The 17,941-nt window shown below is 40.7% G+C and overlaps 1 protein-coding gene across 1 annotated transcript; it reads right to left on the bottom strand.

Moving 5' to 3' along the window:
* Positions 1-7,171: 7,171 nt before the first annotated feature.
* LOC140236527 (uncharacterized) lies at positions 7,172-14,769 on the bottom strand. The gene is made up of 7 exons (XM_072316450.1): positions 14,633-14,769; positions 12,318-13,671; positions 11,493-11,580; positions 10,748-10,911; positions 9,748-9,939; positions 8,847-8,969; positions 7,172-7,249 (listed from the first exon to the last, which is right to left on the bottom strand). The coding sequence occupies exons 2-7, from the start codon at positions 13,620-13,622 to the stop codon at positions 7,172-7,174; spliced, it is 1,950 nt and encodes a 649-aa protein (XP_072172551.1). The 5' UTR covers positions 13,623-13,671; positions 14,633-14,769.
* Between the last annotated feature and the right edge of the window lie 3,172 nt (positions 14,770-17,941).

The raw sequence follows: 17,941 nt of genomic DNA, 5'->3' as shown, positions 1-17,941 counted from the left end.
CGGAAAAAGAAAAATAAAGCGGAAATTTTCCGCCAAAAGCGGAAAGGTTGGGAGGTCTGTGGTATGTTCCTTTTTTCTTTGAGGGCATTTGTTGCAACCTCCAGGAACCTCCAGCCACTTGGAGTTAGGTACTGTATCGCTCCATCCTCCGGGTCCACATCCGTCCAGGCCGCAGGACCAGCATCTTGGTAGTGCTCACATAGTCGATGAGGTTGGCCACTTCTCACATAGCTGACCCAGTCCCTCTACTTTTATGTCAGTTGGTGAAACTTGGACCCTGATTTTACTGGTCTCCCAAAACTTCAACTGCCTGTGCCATGTCCTCAATTACCAAACGAGTCCTTCCACATGTCAAATCAAAAAGTCCCTTTGTCATAGTCGATTTCCTTGTCCATTACTGGGGTGCTGCTCCTCTCCAGGGGGGCATTCCATGAAGCATTTTCGTCGGATAATTTTCTGACAAACTGTTATAAGCTACTGAAATCCTTGCATCTGATTGGCTGAGGGCAAATTCGTCCGACAAACTTGTTGGACAAAACGCTTCATGAAATGCCCCCCAGGACTCATCGGGAGGGATTGAAATGGGGAGGGGGCACTGGGGAGATTGGCTTCTGCTTCTGATTTTCGTTTTTGGTGCCTTCTCAGTCTGTACAGGTGCATAGACTGGGGTCTTCAGGTGTACCCGACCTGGAGCTATGTCAGACGTGTGCATTCCATGTCGTTCCAGTTCTTGTACAGGGTTTGGAACGAACACCGATCACATCTGAATTTCGGAGTGTGCGCATCAAACTTGTTCTGTTTATACCGAGTCCCTACAAGTAAATGACCGTCGGCACACTTTGCAACATCAAATGTTAATCAAATGATAATTGTATCTATTGCAAAAACCTTCCTGCTCATAAGTGTGCGTCTTTATAGCTGGTTTGTCGGAAACTGGCATTTGTCACAGTTCACATTCTCAACGACTTCTCATTCTGGTGTCAGCTGCCGAACTCTGGTGATGTTGCTGCCCGTATCTTCTTCTTTCGTTTGAGATGGCAATGCAGTATCGCCAAGTCGCTGCAACCAGCTAAAATAAAATGTGTCAAGGTTTGGGTGTTCAAGAACCAGGTTGGTGGGTGGGGCAAGAGTGGGGCCCTCATGGATGATGTGTTGGGCCGTCTGTTGTGCGGCACCACACGGGCAAGGTGCGGAAGACCTCCGACGACGACTGGTACTGTAGATGTCCAAGGAATCTTATACTGTGACCCAGCCTGGTTAATGCTACTGGTGGCTCCAGACTCTGGTGGTGAAGATTCTATCAGCTGTTCTTTTGACAAGCAGTACATAATGAAATGGGCCTCATCACCGTATGCACCACATATCGGACATGTATATGTCCGAAGTATGGGGCAGGTAGTTCCTCCATCCTTTGACTTGAGCTGGTGGCTCTCGTATACCCGCTCACTTTCCCCATTATTTTTGCAGAATGTACACCAGGAGACTACACCAAGAGGTCTACTACTACTCACAGTCCCAACTCGTCTTGGTTTTTATGAGCTGTTACAACTTTGCTCATTTCCACAATGTCTGATAGCAAAGGAAGAATGCTGGTCATGTGGTGACTCAGTCTCCCACCGTTGAAGCTGCAGTCATTGGTTGACAGAGAGTCAGTAGTAACTCCATTCTTCTGTAAATCAAGGTAACGGTTTCTCGCTCCCTAGTCCTTGGAATCGTCCCATGCTGCCGCTGTTGCCGTCAGCTCATCGAGTCCTAATGTATTATCGAATGGGCTGCGTACCTGCTGGAAGTCAAAACACTGGCTGCTTGTTTCTCGGTCCTCAACTATGTTATTTTCCTCCATTTCCAACACCAGCTTGCTGAGCCTAACCGTGCATATTGGTGATGTATCTCCCTCTTGATACCACGTGTAGCCAAATGTGTGATGATTAATGGGTCTTGGTGAGAGCCTACGATGCACTTTGTTCAAGATGACTGAGCTTCAGCATTGGACTGCTTGGTCAAAGTATACAACCAAGGATACCAGGTCCTTGCCTACCAGTTCTAAGAAGCTACCACCAGCTCCACCATCAGTTTCGCATACCAGCTTTGCACATTATTCTCCATAGCACATACTAAAAATCTAACTTATCTGCCAATCACTACTAAATTACACTCACCAGCGCTGCACCAGTTGTTAGAACAAGGACCACTCTTTCAGTCATGGTATTATTTTCTTGAACAGTCCGTGGTGCACTTTAATGGGGTATTAACATATTGCCATCTGTTACTTCTATCTGAATCCATAGCTTATTTGTGACCCCAATGTCCAGCAAACTGAACAAAATTGTTACTTTGGACATAGCCTTAAAAACATACTATTGATCACATTTTTCTTTAATTGATCATAAATAATTGATGCTTGACTTACTGTATAATAACCATATGGCGGAATTGATCGATTTCGCTACAATATATTCCTTTTTCTCTCTGTCTGGTTGTCTATCTTTCTCTCTCTCTCTATCTGTCTGTTTATCTGTTTTATCTCTTTTCCTCTCTCTCGTTCTGTTGCCATATTCTGCATAACATGTGAAAGATCACGGTTTTCCTCACCCTCTGTCCTCCAATGTGTGCAGTAGGGGATGGTTCAAATTTCATTCCAGGCAGGTAATATTTCTGTCCACGATTTAAGACCCATGAAAGTGCAAAGTAATAAGCAAACTTTAATATTCTTGTTGTCATGGCGCTTAAGACATCTTATGGTGAGGTTTGAGGAGGATGTGTGTTATACAAGCAGCTTACTGTCTTCAGTGTGTCAAGCACTGTCTTTGACACTGCATGTTGTGCAAGTGACTTGTATGTAGTATACTTTATAAACCTACATTGTGAATTCTTGCCATGCATTCATCAATATTATAATTTTCATCATTGGTATTGATTTTGTTTTGTTGTTGTTTTTTGCTTATTTCTAAGGTAATGAAATTTCCATCCCAAGGTGCTTATGAAAGTACAAACATTCACATCATAGCGAGAAATATAGATGTGACATGATCTGTGGTACACTGGGCTGGGTTGCTGTGGTTTGGATTTAAAAAAAAAGAAAAAAAAGATTATTCATCATGGCTGTGGTTCATAAACCTTTCTCTTTAATGTGTATCAATAATGATATATCCAACACCTTGAGAAGACCTGAAATATTCCGAGTCATATCTGGTAGATCATTGGTAATTAACAGTGCTTTGTTGTTAGCAGGTATAGCACACGTTTGTAGAGTACAATGTACTCATACAATACAAGCAAACATACACAGTTAGTATTTTGAATACCAAATATTATTTTTTACAGGAGGTACTTTTGAGAGCAACTCTTTAAGAGTAGCTGTAAAATGTTCTTAGTTTCACAAAGTGAGAGACTGTCCTTCTGTTTTTTCTTTGCTTTTCAGGAGAGAATGTTTTGGTTGACACATCACTTGAGAATGTTACTCACAGATTCATATTTTTGTGCAAGACAGACATTTGACACAATGAGAAATGAAGGCATTTTCAGTCCTCCGCGATTACAGAGAGCAAGTGAATATTTATTGTTCAGAGATGTATGTGTACAATTATTTTGTTAAAGAGCCTACTCTTCCCTCCCCCCCCCAAAAAAAAAAACAAGTTCCCTTGTATTTTGTGTTTCAAAAACTGTTTTCAGAAAACAGATATCATACACGTACAGTAGAACATAATTTTTGGTCAATTTGTGATCAGAACCTTCTGCACCCCACCACCCCCATGAACTCAGTTTTGCTGCTCCCAAAACAATTATAATAAAACTGTTGTGCTGCTTCTCAAGGGAATAGCAACAAGCAACAATTTTGCCCTGTACAAATGAACACACAGTCAATGTAGGTTTTAGGTTTTTGTTGTTTTGTTTGTGTGTTTGCTTGGGGGTTGTCTTATTGTCTTATAGTCTTGTTTTTGTTTTGTTTGGGTTTGTTGTCGTTTTTTAGCATTACTGGACAGGTTCCATAAATCCAGGAAGTTCATTACATTTATGTATATTCATAAAATGAAAGGTGATATCATAGAACACAAAATTTGTGCATATTTTCTCAAACCTCTTTGTTTCTTCTTCTGTTGTGGACACATCATGCAAAGTGTCAAAAAATTCCAACTGAATTGTGTATATGGACAGCACAGCATGGTGTTCGTGCCGTCTATTTGAAATCTCTTTAGGAGGTTGGAACAAGTCAACACACACCTGGGGACTTCCCCGAGGTCATCAGTGTGCTTGAGATGGTGAAAGCATTCATCTTTTGTCGGGGTGTGACCAAATAAAAGTTATTTGCAGCTCCTCCTGTGTCAAGCTAGGGTCCATTTTCTGTGTGTTATTTGTCAACAGCCAATTAACTTCAAAGTGACAACCTATTTTAACTCATAATTTATGTATGTATGTGCGTGTGTGTACACATTATATGCAATATGAGATACTGTATCTAAATACATTATCTAAATGCATTAATGCAAATACACTGTATAAGGAAACAAGAACATATGTACTACACGAGGTACCTTGTACTTATTGATCTGTACTTTTTATTGGGTTCACAAGAGCAGTATTGTACAGTATTTACATATTCTCACTGAGAAATTCTAATCAGTATTAACAAGGCAGCCCTTGTACACCATGAATGTGATGTATTTATGTACATAATTGACAGAGATTAAAAATGTGAGAAAAGATGAATACCCTTTCTTCTATCATCTCTCTGTTTGTACTGTGCACCTGACTGTTGAATTCATAGAAATTGATACATGTACTCAGTTGCTGTAAGGCTCAAAGAAGACTTTGCCCACATACTATTTTGAGTGAGTTTTCTGCTTTAACTCTGATAAAAACAAACAGAACACAAAACTAAAGCATACTACAGTCAACCTTGCCTAAGTCGAATCTATTTGGACTAAAAAAATAGCTTCAACTTGGAGAAAATTTGACTTGTGAGGGATTAAAATCAACAGAATATGTCAGAGAAGAGGACTTCGAAAAAACCTTCGACTTTCTATAAGGCGATTATTCGACTTACGCAAGGTTGACTGTTTTTCAGTAAAATTCATCAAGGAGGGAAGTGTTGATCAACTTATAATTCAAATCTGTCAGCCTCTTTCGGCATATTGACTGAACAAATCCAAACTGACCACAGCTTTTCTGAATGGCAGACTTGATTGTGCAACCAGCAATCTTGGCTATGGTATGCAAAACCCATCAAAGTCTTCTTCCTGTGGCAAATTTCCTTTTTCTTTTTTTGAGAACAGATAAATAAATAAATTCTTTTCAACTGATTGGCAGACACAAATTAAACCATACTTTTCTGAGACCCTCAATACTGCTCTGAGCAGAATGGAGACCATACCACTGCCCTACAGAGCTGAGGCAAACCCAAATTGTATCTACATAAAATCAACAAATCAAAAATGCTCCAAAGATCGATGCGTTTGATGAGTAAGCTGCTTATATCAAGTACAGTGGACTCCCATTATAGCAAAGTTCTAGGGACCATCAGTTTTCTTTTGTTATATCAAAATTTTGTCATGACTGAACAAATAAAAAAAAATACATGGAGCGGATAATGTTGCGGCCTGAATTCTTAGTTCCTTGTAACCAGAATTTCGTTATAGCCATGTCCGTTATAACGGGAGTGCACTGTAATGGAATGGATTTTTCTCTTGATTGCTATTTGTGGACAGATTAGATAAACTACAGTTGTAAGAGTATTTCACTCAGTATGAACATAAAAACAATGAAACAATTCTAGAACACAATGATTGGCACTGAATTCACTACCTCATAACAGACCAATATCCTGAAGCCTTAGATTCATTACTGTGAAGGCACATCAACAGAAAATGCTGTCATTCTTTGCCTTCAAAAAGATACACAAAACAGAAACTGTCCTGTATACACAACCTTACACACATATTTTCCCTGGCTTTGACAATGTTACAGCACATTGAATCAATTACATTTATGTGAGGGTGAGTAGAATGCAAAACAATGAATAACATCTAGGCTGGTCTTGACGTAAATGGTGGCCTGGTTGCCCGGGGCCACTAAAAACTGATGTCAGGCCACCAAACTGCCATAAAGGTTATCTTTTGGTGCCCTGAATCGGGCAGCTTGAATTCAAAGTTCAATCTTATTTTTCTTTTTATTTAGGGCCACCAAAATTTTAAAATTCAAAGATTTTAGTGGCCCAAACAGGCCCCAGGAAAAAATGTTTGTGCGGAGCCCTGTTATAGGACTCTTTTTAGCATTTCTCTCTAAACGTACTGTGATCACCATTTTCTTAACCACTGTACAGAAAGTGGTGAGGGATAAGAGCCAATGGCTGCTTTAATCTGATTCTATTTAAACTCCAACTGACATCAAGTGTTTTCATTGACATCACGCAAGTTACCCACCAAGACATTGGATATGAAGTGTTCATACAAAACTATTTTACTTCTGGAGTCTCCGAAAGAGACTACATTGAGAGACCCGCTTTGCGCACGCGCAGTCATATCGCTTTTCTACGTACAAGTATTCGAACGTAGTTCCCCTATCGCAGTTGAAATTTCTGATTTTTATCGCGTTTTCGCGGTACTAACGGTTCTAGAAACCAGCAGTTAGTGGAATTTAGATTTAGATCAGTTGGGAACAACATTTTGATATCAAGGTTTATGAAGGGAGTTTTCCATCTCCGAACCCTAAGACCTCGCTATGTAGATACTTGGGATGTAAATATTGTGTTTTGCTATCTCAGAAAGCTGTCACCGGCAAATGCACTGAGCCTACGAGATCTCACCAAAAAGCTATGCATGCTTATGGCTCTCATCTCAACACAGAGAGCACAGTCATTGCAGCTCCTGAGTTTGGACAACATGATACTCAAGGGATCATCAGTTACATTTCATTTCAGCGAGCTACTGAAACAAAATAGGCCGGGAAACGCTGGCTTCACACTGAGCATGAGAGCCTACCCCCCAGATCGTCGATTGTGCGTTGTCAACTACATCAAAGCCTACATGCGGAGGACTGAGGAAATTCGAGGTCAAGAGCGTCGGCTCTTTATTAGTTTTCGCAGACCCCATGCGAAAGTAACGTCACAAACCATCTCCCGGTGGATCAAAGATGTTATGGCAGCGGCAGGAATCGACACTTCAAAATATAAGGCTCACTCAAGAAGAGCAGCTGCGACGTCAGCTGCACACAGAGCAGACTTGCCAGTTTCGTTCATCCTTGAGAAGGCAGGCTGGACGAATGAAAAAACTTTCAGAAAGTTCTACAGCAAACCCTTGCTCGATGATGGGAGCAAGTGTCTCACAACTGCTCTACTAAAGAAATGACCAGACAAGGTAAACAATTTCCCCTTTTTGGTAAATGACAATTCATAGAGTCATCTCTGTTATCTCTCTTACAAATATGGCTGCTGGGCTTCAAAAATCTCAATGTAGTCTCTTTTGGAGACTCCAGAAGTAAAATAGAAAGATTGAATGAGAACTTACCTGTTTGAAATTTGATCTTTATTTTACGAGGGAGTTCTATTATACACCACTGGATATTAAGATTAGCCACAGTGAAATCACAGTGGTTCTTTGATGTTCCAATTGTTGTTTCATTTTTTTGGTTTTGTTTTTAGTCTTTTTAAAGAAAGAGAGTGAAAAAGGGAGAGAGAGTAAATGATACCTTCAAATCAATGTGGCCTATATTTTGTGAAAAATATATGCAATGTTCAACACATTAACACATAAAGTAGCTTGGTGTGTTCACAAAGTGAATTCTCATACTCGACCACATAGTTTAATAACCAACAAGGTGATACCAAAATATCTGCATTTTTGGAAGCTCCATTCTCATCTCGATATTCATCACTATTGTCATCCTCATCAAATGATATCTGATAGAAAACAAATGAAGAAGAACACCCTTCCTCAGGTACCGAAGGGTTGGCTACTTCCATTAGTCCCATGCACAAAGATAATGTGTATGCCTGCTGTCCCAGGCAGGCATCACTAGAGGTGATTTGTGGGTGAGCCAGCTATGTGTCACATAAGAACCAGCTTTGTTAATCGCTGAACCCAGTATTGTAGGTAGATACCATGTGGAGTTGTAGCTTGCTCACAATCCTGGCATGATGTAGGCTATATTGTTTAGCAGAGTCGTCTGTGTACGGAAATGAATACACACACAAAATAATACATGTAATGATGAAATATAAACCACAATATAGTACAGGGAAACCCAATTATAACAAGCTTGCTTTCGACAAGGCACCACATTTAGCAAGGTGAATTCTGTGGTCCTGACTTTTAAATACTGTATTACCTTGGTGTCTCTTTAGTACATGTTCAAGGCACTGGTTATTATGAGGTAAAAATTAATGTATATGTACCACAAAAATTTCAGTATTTACAGTAGTTCAATCAAAATGTAAGTTTCTACATCATAACAGACCATGCTTAGACAGTAAAGGAACATTTTCACAAAAATTCTTATCATCAGTGTGAGGTAACAAAACTCAATTTATTTGTAAATCAAACAAGTCAATACAGTCACAAAATTGTAACTTTTACACCAAATCAGGTATGCATTCAATGGACTCTTGTTATAACAAAGTCCTTGGGACCAAGAGTTTTCTTTTGATACTAAATATATAAAAATGTTATTATAACTGAAAACAATAAAAAATCATAGAGCGGATAATGTTCCTGCCTGAACTTTTGCTTTGTTGTAACCAGAATTTTGTTATAACCATGTTTGTTATAGCGGGAGTGCACCGTACTCCAAATATGATGAAAACACCATGCCCTCTCCATCGATCTGTCTATTAAACTTTGGAGGATCGTTACCTTCGTTCTCTTTGAAATGGCATTCAACTCAGGCACCTGGTCCGTGAGACACATGAGGGGCCCCAGGGCACACAACATGGAGTCCAGCAGAACAGAGACGCTGCCATGCACCTCAATGTTATCCTGTAGTGTGGATGGACAGGGGTGAAGGAAGGGGGGAGGGTCCAATACTTAGTCACATGACCTTCAATGCTAGTCTTATCTGCAGATCTTTCCTGCAGCTGTATCGGTTATTTAAGAGCTTGGTCATCGCTTACAGCTGTACCAATTTTGACTGACTTCAAAACAATACTGCTTGAAATTCATGACAGTTAAAACAATGTCTGTTCTGTTGCTGATTTTAGTTACAACAGCATCTTATCTCCACACCATGGTACTCAAATTTATAAGAAAATATTCTAAAGGAATGGTATAGTTTTGGTTGAGACCCAACTTCAGGTTTCTGACATTTTTGGTGAGATAATGAGAAACCTCTAATGAAATATGAAAGAGCATGTACATTGCAATTCCAAGAGGAATTCAAAGTTTATTTGATGAAAATTGGTTTTGAAATGGCTGAGATATCCAAAACAGAGTGATCCGAATAAAAGGTGGGATCCACCTTTTATCACGATTGCTTTGTTTTACTTCTTCTTTTGGATGTTTCAGCAATTCTGAATCCGATTTCATCAAATAAACTTTGAATTCCTCTTAGAATGGTACCTCGCAAAAAGTTAAAAGCCCAATCCTCATCTCAATACTATACCATCCCTTTAAGTTTCCTTCTTTCACTCCATTTTTCCACCTGAAGGGGAGGTCAAATTGACACCCCCCCCCCCCCCTGGAAAAAGAAAAATAACCCATTTATTTGTAAAATACACTAGGGTTAAGCTTTCACTTCTAAAAACTGAATCAAATTTACCCTGTGTGTCTGGAGCTTTTCACCGACATCACTCAGTGACTCTCCGAGGAGCCTCAGGTATGCGGCACAGTCGATGGGCTGCCACTTGGGCGATGCCAGTCGAGATGGAATCGGCTTCTTCTTCTTGGACACCTTCCCCTTGGCTGTCGCAGCTGCAATCTTCTTGGCCTTTGTCTTTGACTTCTCAGGAGTCTGAAAAAAAAAAGATGAAGAAGTAGGAATAGTGGTAGTAGTAGTGGTAGAGGTATTGGTAGTGCTAATGGTAGTGGTAGTGGCAATGGTAGTGGTAATGGTAATGGTAATGGTAGTGGTAGTGGTAGTGGTAGTGGTAGTGGTAGAGGTAGTGGTAGAGGTAGTGGTAGTGGTAGAGATAGTCGTAGCAGTAGTGGTTGTGGTACAGCAATAATGGTAGTGGTAGCAGTGGTAGTGGGAGTGGTAGTAGTAGTGGTAATAATAGAGAGAGTGGTAGCACTAGCAGTAGTGGTTGTGATACAGCAACAATGGTAGCGGAAGTAGTGGAAGTCAAGTGGTAGAGGTAGTGGTAGTGGTGGTGGTACTCCCTAGTAGTACTAGTGGCAGCGGTATTGGTAGCGGTAATGGTAGAGGTAGAGGAAGTGGTAGTGATAGTGGTAGCAGTTGCAGTAGTGGTTGTGTTACACAGCAATAATGGTAGTGGTAGTAGAGGTTGTGGTAGAGTTACATGTAGTGGTATTGACAATGGTAGAGGTAGATGCATGATTTTCTAGTTTCCACTCATGTAATTAAAGTCTTTATGTAACTATGCAACATAACATAATCAAAGAAAACTGTTTAGAGAAAGTGCAAAATTTAGGGGAAACCTGCAGAAAAAAAAAGTCATAATCAGTAAGAACTGAAATAGTTAAAATCAAATGACATTCGTTTGTAAGTATTTGACCAAAAAAAACCCAAAAAATCATTTGGCAAAGCAGAAATGATTCCCACACAAAATTGGGTCATTGACAACTCAGAATCTTGGTACCTTGAGGCGGAAGGGTGGAATGTCCCGAACAGCCTCCTTGTTCTTCAGCCGTCCCACAGGAACCTTGGTGTTGACTGTGATCTCTCTCAGCCTCCACTGCGCCTTCTCATCGTCCGGAAGCGTCTGCCACAGGGCACCCATTCGACGACTGATTGTTGAGAAATCTGTAAAGTAAATAGGCCATGCTCATGCTGTGATTATTTTTTCGCAGAACTCAAGTGCTGTTGAGTTGTGCTTGGAGAGATCACTGCACTATCAAGTCCACACTGACTTGTTATACCTATTTCACGTTGCATTTCAACAGAATACTCCCCTTACCACACAGATCAGGTGATGATACTTCATTCCCCATATGACTAATTTCTGTCACTCATTCTACTTGTTGGTTTTGTTTGTTTGTTTGTATATGTATGTCTTTCTTACAGTTATTATTATCAACATAATTATGTGAACTATATTACTATACTTATAATCAGCTAGCCTATATCCACCAAGTGTGATCTCCAGCCAGAGAATAGTAACACCACTCACAACTTGTTGATATACATAATTAAAGTACATGTATGTCCTAATCAGTACATTTACACGACATCCCATTGAAAAACAAACAAATGCACAGTGAACAATAAATGCAAAGTTTGACAACTTGTGAAGTTGATCACTCTTATGTTAAACAGCATCTTCACAATCAAAACGAGGGACAGGACAAGCTAGACAGACAGGCAGAAATAAAGAAGAAACTTACCAAGTCCTGGATTCTGGGCAACAAACGTTGACCTGTAACTTCTACACCACAGCATATATCCAGACAATTTTGTCTTGCGTATGACATACTTTGGAGAGAAAACAGCGAGATAAAAAGAAGAAAAAAAAAGTGATGAAAAACGTTTGAAAAAAAAAAAAAAGAACTGTTCAACATGTACTGTATCTGGTTTGAACAAACATCTGAGATTCTGGTAGGTTCAATTTTTGGATGTCTAACACTCCACTGGAAGTTCAATTTCAGTAGAATTGACAAAAAGGTGAATAAAATATGCACAAAATAATCACTTCAATTTGTACATATATTTTCCCTGCATCAGTCTTTCACACACACAAAGAAAATATCAAATTTCGCTTTTCTCTTTCTCTTTTTTTTCTTCCATGAATTAATCTTACTTTCAACAAATTGCTCATTGTGCCTCAAATTGGAAAAGTGATTCTGAGTAAAATACAGGATACACAAGTATTTGTTGTCATGACAATGTATCTACTCAGGGCCTATACATTGTTGATACATCACATTCATCACACACTGTTCTTGACTATTGTAAAAGTGGAACTTTTGCAGGATTAAGATGTTTGCATTTGGCAAATTTCAGAGGACTTTACTCAGTCCTCATTCGGCAGATCAGAATATTTCTATCAATGCCTTATCATGTCCAAGACAAACTTGTGTGTCAACATCGTCACTTTAGTTCAGAGGAGATTGAAACTGCTAAAAACTTCCACATTGCAACTTTTATTACACCATTACACGATTCTGACTTGGGGAGGTTAGGACAAAGAGTGACAAGTTGGTTTTACTAACCTTCACATTCCCTTGATCATCTCTTTCCAATACCTTTAGCTTCTTCTTCTTCTTTTTGTCCTTGGCCAGCTTCTTCTTTTTCTTCTTCTTCTTTATCCATCCCACATCATGAGGTGCGATACCGCCATCGGGGGGAAGCATGTAGCTGGGGTAGATGGTCTCCATCTCAGAGCCGTTGGCCGTCAGCTGTGAGATGAGGTCCTCCGCCCGGGAAGACTGGATACCGCTCTCCCTCCTCTCGTCCCGCTTGGCCTTTGACTTTACACTGGACACCCGGCTCTCTGCCGCCTGCTTCTCCAGGCTGTAGTCGGGAACGGGCATCTGAGGCATGATCATCCTGTCCATCTTGGATTTCTTTGCCTTCTCTTTCTTTGCGCTACTCTCGAGGCTCTCCTCCCCATCAAAATGTCCCCCCAAGCTGTCGTCGTCCATCACAGACCGCGAAAAGCTCTCATCTCCGTCGTCGTCCGACATGTCTCTCACATTCAAAAACCTGTTGCGATCGCCCTTGAACTTAAACATCTTCTTCTTCTTCTTTTCCTTGTCTTTCTTCTTCTTTTTAGGGAGCGAGTCCCGCGACACGTCCGAAGCCTGGGGGCTTGGTGCAATGTGCTCTTCCACCGTCTGCAGTTTTGCTTTCAGCTTTTTGCTTTTGGCAGAGGTAGTAGGAGTGTCACTGTAGCCACTGTCAGATTCTACTTTGACATTCTTAATCTTTGACTTCTCTGCACTCTTGGGAACTTTAGTGAACATAGGAAGGTCTGGGTTTGACTTCACTTTTACTTTTTCAGGTTCCTTCTTCTTTTTCTTGGCAGATGCTGCTTGCTCTGGACTCTGCTTTGTTTTGGCGGACGAGGCAGCTGACTTGTGCTTTTTCGCTGGGGCTTGCAGTTCTCCGTGAGTTACCTTCTCCCCATCTAGAGTCAGAACTTGGTCTCCGAAGACCAGTTTTGCTTTGAGATCCTTCTTCTTCTTCACCTTTCCGCTGCCTCGTGGAGAATCTCCTTCGTGGGTATCGCTCCCAGACGGAGAGTCAGAGTGCATCTTTTCCTTCTTGGGCGACAAGATAAACTTCATTTTCAGTCCTCCATCTTCATTCCCATCTCCAGAGGGTGAGATGCTTGTGGTCGATATTGGTGAAACCTGCTGCTTCTTCTTCTTGGAGTGCTTCTTCCCAGATGGCGCGTCGTCCCTGCCAGCTTGCTCTGGAATGGGCTTGATGCGCAGCTTTTGTATGGGAGGCTCGTCTGCAAAAGAGCGTTCCGGGGAAGAAGAGTGTTTGCGCTTCTTGCCCTTACTCGACATTGTTATTTCTTCAGCTTCACTGGTTGATCCTTTCACATGTAGCAAGTGCCTGCAATCAAACACAGGAGAAATACACCACATTAAACAATAATTAATGTCATCAGCTATGGAGTTCACTTGACAATATATACAACTGACTGTTCTTCAGGAAAGACTTGCCATACCTCTCTACACTACCTGACCCTTGTTACATTATTGCATATGTGTACATGTACTGATGGATGCAGGCTGTCCCTACCACTTGTCAATATAAGTAGCAAAATTGGATAGGGGGCATTATATAATCTCTGTTCTTCATTTCACTTTCCAATACACCCATACAGTGTATGCACATGTTTATCCATTTGCCTACGTGACAAAGTTTGCCTTTTAACACCTTTAATATTATTAATTCCACTTTTTAATACGGACCAATCATAACCAGACATTGATCACAGTACAAAACGTCGTCGAGTGAGAATGATAAGGGCGTTAAGTTACCTCCACACCCATTTCATAGTGTTCAAGGCAACTTAACGGAATAACGTCCCTCTCATTCTCAACCGAGTATTACAGTATGTGGTATGTACTGCAGTAACTATAGGTTTCTACAAATCTCCATCTTTCGCTAGCTCCCATCCCTGCCCGCACAAATTAACCCACAACAGCAGTTTACATTTTCTCCACAACCGATGGTATGTACTGACGGTTAGGTCCTGCTAATGGCCCAACTAGTCTACTACATGTTGTAGGATCAGAAATGTATGATGATGATGATGATGATGATGATGATGATGAAACACCAATACATAGACATGTTACACATTCCCTTGCTTCACAATGCTACAAATTACACTCTTACTTGCTCAAGGAGTAAATATACTAGCCAGCTGTACAGTGCAGGGACACTCATTCACGAAGCTGTAGAACCGCAAACAGCTAACATTTATTACAGGCTGTGGGACTGCACATAAACATTTGACTGAACAAGACAATCCACGAATATGAATGAAAGTTTCCACACATCTTACCGGTGCCAGTATTTTGTGATCGATGTTTCGTCACCACGCCATGCACTGACACTCTCAAGCGATGAACATGCAGCTGCAGGTTCGTAAGTTCATATCCAAAATGTTTTGACAAAAATAGGAGGCTTTTTATCGTCCTCACATCGTACGGACGGTTCATAATACGCGGTGGTGATGCTATTTATTTGGCGCTGCGCTTTCGTACGTACACGTTTTCAATGTGTTTCGCTAGTGCCTAGTAATTGCGTTGCAAGCTGGCGAGGCTATTGGCGGCGGCGCTACTGTACTACACCGTTGGGGTAAAGAGATAACAATGGGGGGGGGGGGGGGGGGGGGGGGGTCCCGAGATGGGGAGAGGGGTACACCAACAGTCTGCAAGAATCTTCAGCCTATTGAAGGAGGCAGACTTAATCAGAAGAAGAAGAAGAAGATGAGTACACACAGTATACCCTTCTGCACAACTCTCTAGTTTATTGTTCTTTCAAACCAGGGACTAGTAAATCATTCCATATTTCACTCGAACGCATCGGGAAATCGGGAAGGGAGAAGAGGAGGAGGAAGAAACGACCGTAAATCTCATGTCATCTGTTTCATGACCATTCACACAAGTTTTTTCGACGAAAAAAAAATGAAATACCTTGAAATTATATTACAGCTCAGCAGGCGTCTGGACGGAATACAGTACTAGTAACTCATGATTTTTGTAATTAGCTTGTCATCTAGTTCTCAAGATGTAATAATATATATTTTTCCCTTTTATCAATGGATTCACAAAATCTTTGGAATTCCTATTTTACTGCTACTGATGATTTCAGATCCAACATCCAAATACTTGCTTATGCGGTTTGTACTTACACTCATTTGATTGCTAGCCAGTTGGCGGATAACATGAAGAAGGGGGTAGGGGCTCCCCCTACCATTCATTAAAAAAAAAAAAAAAAAAAATGGCTTGCTTGTCATGACCCTATGACACACCGTCATTGGGTCACCCCCGCGCCTAACTAAAAGCTAGCCCTCCCCTGCTTATAGCCCACGATTTTGACATTGGTCTACACGAGTGAAATGCGTTCAAGCGCAGTCTCTACCTTGACGAAGAAGATCGAGCCCTTCAACAATGTTCAAGATCTTTTTTTTTTTTATCAACGTTTTTAGATACGGCACATGACATCACTAAAGGTTCACACAACTTGTGTCTCTTGTCCACCGGGGCACTGTAACTCAATGATCGAGGAGCCTCGAGTTCCTTCTTTCTGAAACTAAATAAACAAAATGCTCGTTTATTGCACTTTATTCATCCGTTTACAGAATGGTCCAGTGGAACGAGGTTTTCAGCATTCATGGATGTTGACGTTTCTTCCGCGCATCATGTACCTATCCTAGCTGTACATTCTTCACACACGCTTGCAGTCGTCGAAAATGAAAGTCCCATATTCCACACAAGTCATGACATATATTATGACGATTGTGAAACCATTGTGTTCGCCGGACTTTTATTCATTCTGCATAATTTCTTAGGTAATCTTTATTAATTTGCAAATTTGGCAATGCCGCATATTTCGGTCGTGGAATTACATTATCCTTTGAATTCTCCTTTGAATCATGAATCATGTACATTGTAATCTATGAATGGATTGATGTTTTCTAAGGTACACTTGTATTACTGAAAATGATTTAGATTCATGTATGAAACTATGTTGAAAAAAATAAACAAACAAACGAATGGTGATGTACATAATATGTACACGTACAGATGAAGTGAAATTAATATACTCGATGAGCTATAGTTGAAGATGTCGAGTTGTAACTATTTTAGAGTCTAGCTGCACCTTGGTTTTATACCAAACTCTCAAGCTTGATACATATTTTAATTATCTCACCCTGTCCGCGCCCGTCCTGCAGAACGATCGGTGTTAGATTCATCACCACTGGTGTCACTGATCAAGTGTCAACAGAGGACCACACCGACAGGTGTAGAAGTACGTTATGATGGTGTTGAAAAGTACACAAACTTCCTTTTCTTTGTTTAATTGCATTTTTATGGCTATAATCTTCATACTCAATTTATCATACTCTATTTTTCACGTTTTTCTGGTCTCTCCTGTGCTTGGATTCTTCTTGTGCTTCACCCATCTTGTTTCTTTTATTTCAAGTCAATAATGTTCATTCTTCAGTCTCTGGTGATAGGGATAATGTGAAATAATACCCGGTTGATTACAATCACTTCGCTTTATTTGGTGCTAAATTTGTCCATTATAGTACGATGCCAGGATGCGTTCATGGAATGATTATATACACAACATTAATGCGACGCTTGACACAATCCTTCAATATCCTTCAATAAAAATAACATTCTGTCTGATTGCAATATCTGTGGTTTAATAAATAATGCGCACTTGTGCAAGGTTGTTTCTTTTCGAGTGCAATCATCAAATTTTTAATTGTCCAACCTCTAATTGACGCTGGTCGATCAGACAGCAAGAAAGGCGTGAAAATCTGTTCCCGCAGGTCCGTGGTTTTGTCTTGTTCGGGGATTTCGCTTCGATTTACGCGTCAGCGAGAGCTGCCGAATTTATAGACGCAATAAAGTCACTGCGGATATTCGTTCTCAATGGACATGCATAGAAATAATATTTCAGTTGTCGTAAAATATTGAAGCGGTACACATGGGAGGGAACTTCCGAGGTAAGTACTTTCCCTCGAAATCATAAAGAGATGTGTTTAAAATTCCCATGGTGCATAAATAAAACCCTTCAAAACAAAGATAGAAACCAACACAACTCAAGGACGCATGCCATACATATAGGTTTCGGCACAGGAGGAACACATTAAACGTTCATCGTCAGGAGCTCAGCACACTCAACGTCTTTGATGCCGAGACGTCACGGTTTGTCATCCCCGAAGACAACCGCATTCCTGACTGCATGTGACTAAGGAATGTCCACAACAGACTGCATGACTTCTGTAGAGAAGTGCAGAGAAGGAGAAACGAGAGAAGGAGGAGGCGGAGAAAGGGAAAGAAAGCAAGGTCAGATATAGGAAGAGGAGGAAGAGAAGGAGAAACACTTTTCCCATGAATGCCCCTTCTTTGTTCTGCGTAAAAATTATTCACCTTTTTTCCCGCTCTTGCGCTTATCTATCTCATCTCAGTTCCTTGACGACAATGTATTGATTTTAACAGTACGTCACTGGCATGACCGCAATGTGGATACAGAATTCTAACGGCTGATTTCACTCATAACCGTCAGTCTGGATTCGCCAGAGTTCTTTTACTGTCTTTAGACGATCCCAAAAGACCATCCTGACGAGAAAAAA

The sequence above is a fragment of the Diadema setosum genome, chromosome 13, assembly GCF_964275005.1.
Source record: "Diadema setosum chromosome 13, eeDiaSeto1, whole genome shotgun sequence".
NCBI lineage: Eukaryota > Metazoa > Echinodermata > Echinoidea > Diadematoida > Diadematidae > Diadema > Diadema setosum.
The sequence above is the reverse complement of the archived record's forward strand: the minus strand, read 5'-3'. Positions and strand labels throughout refer to the sequence as shown.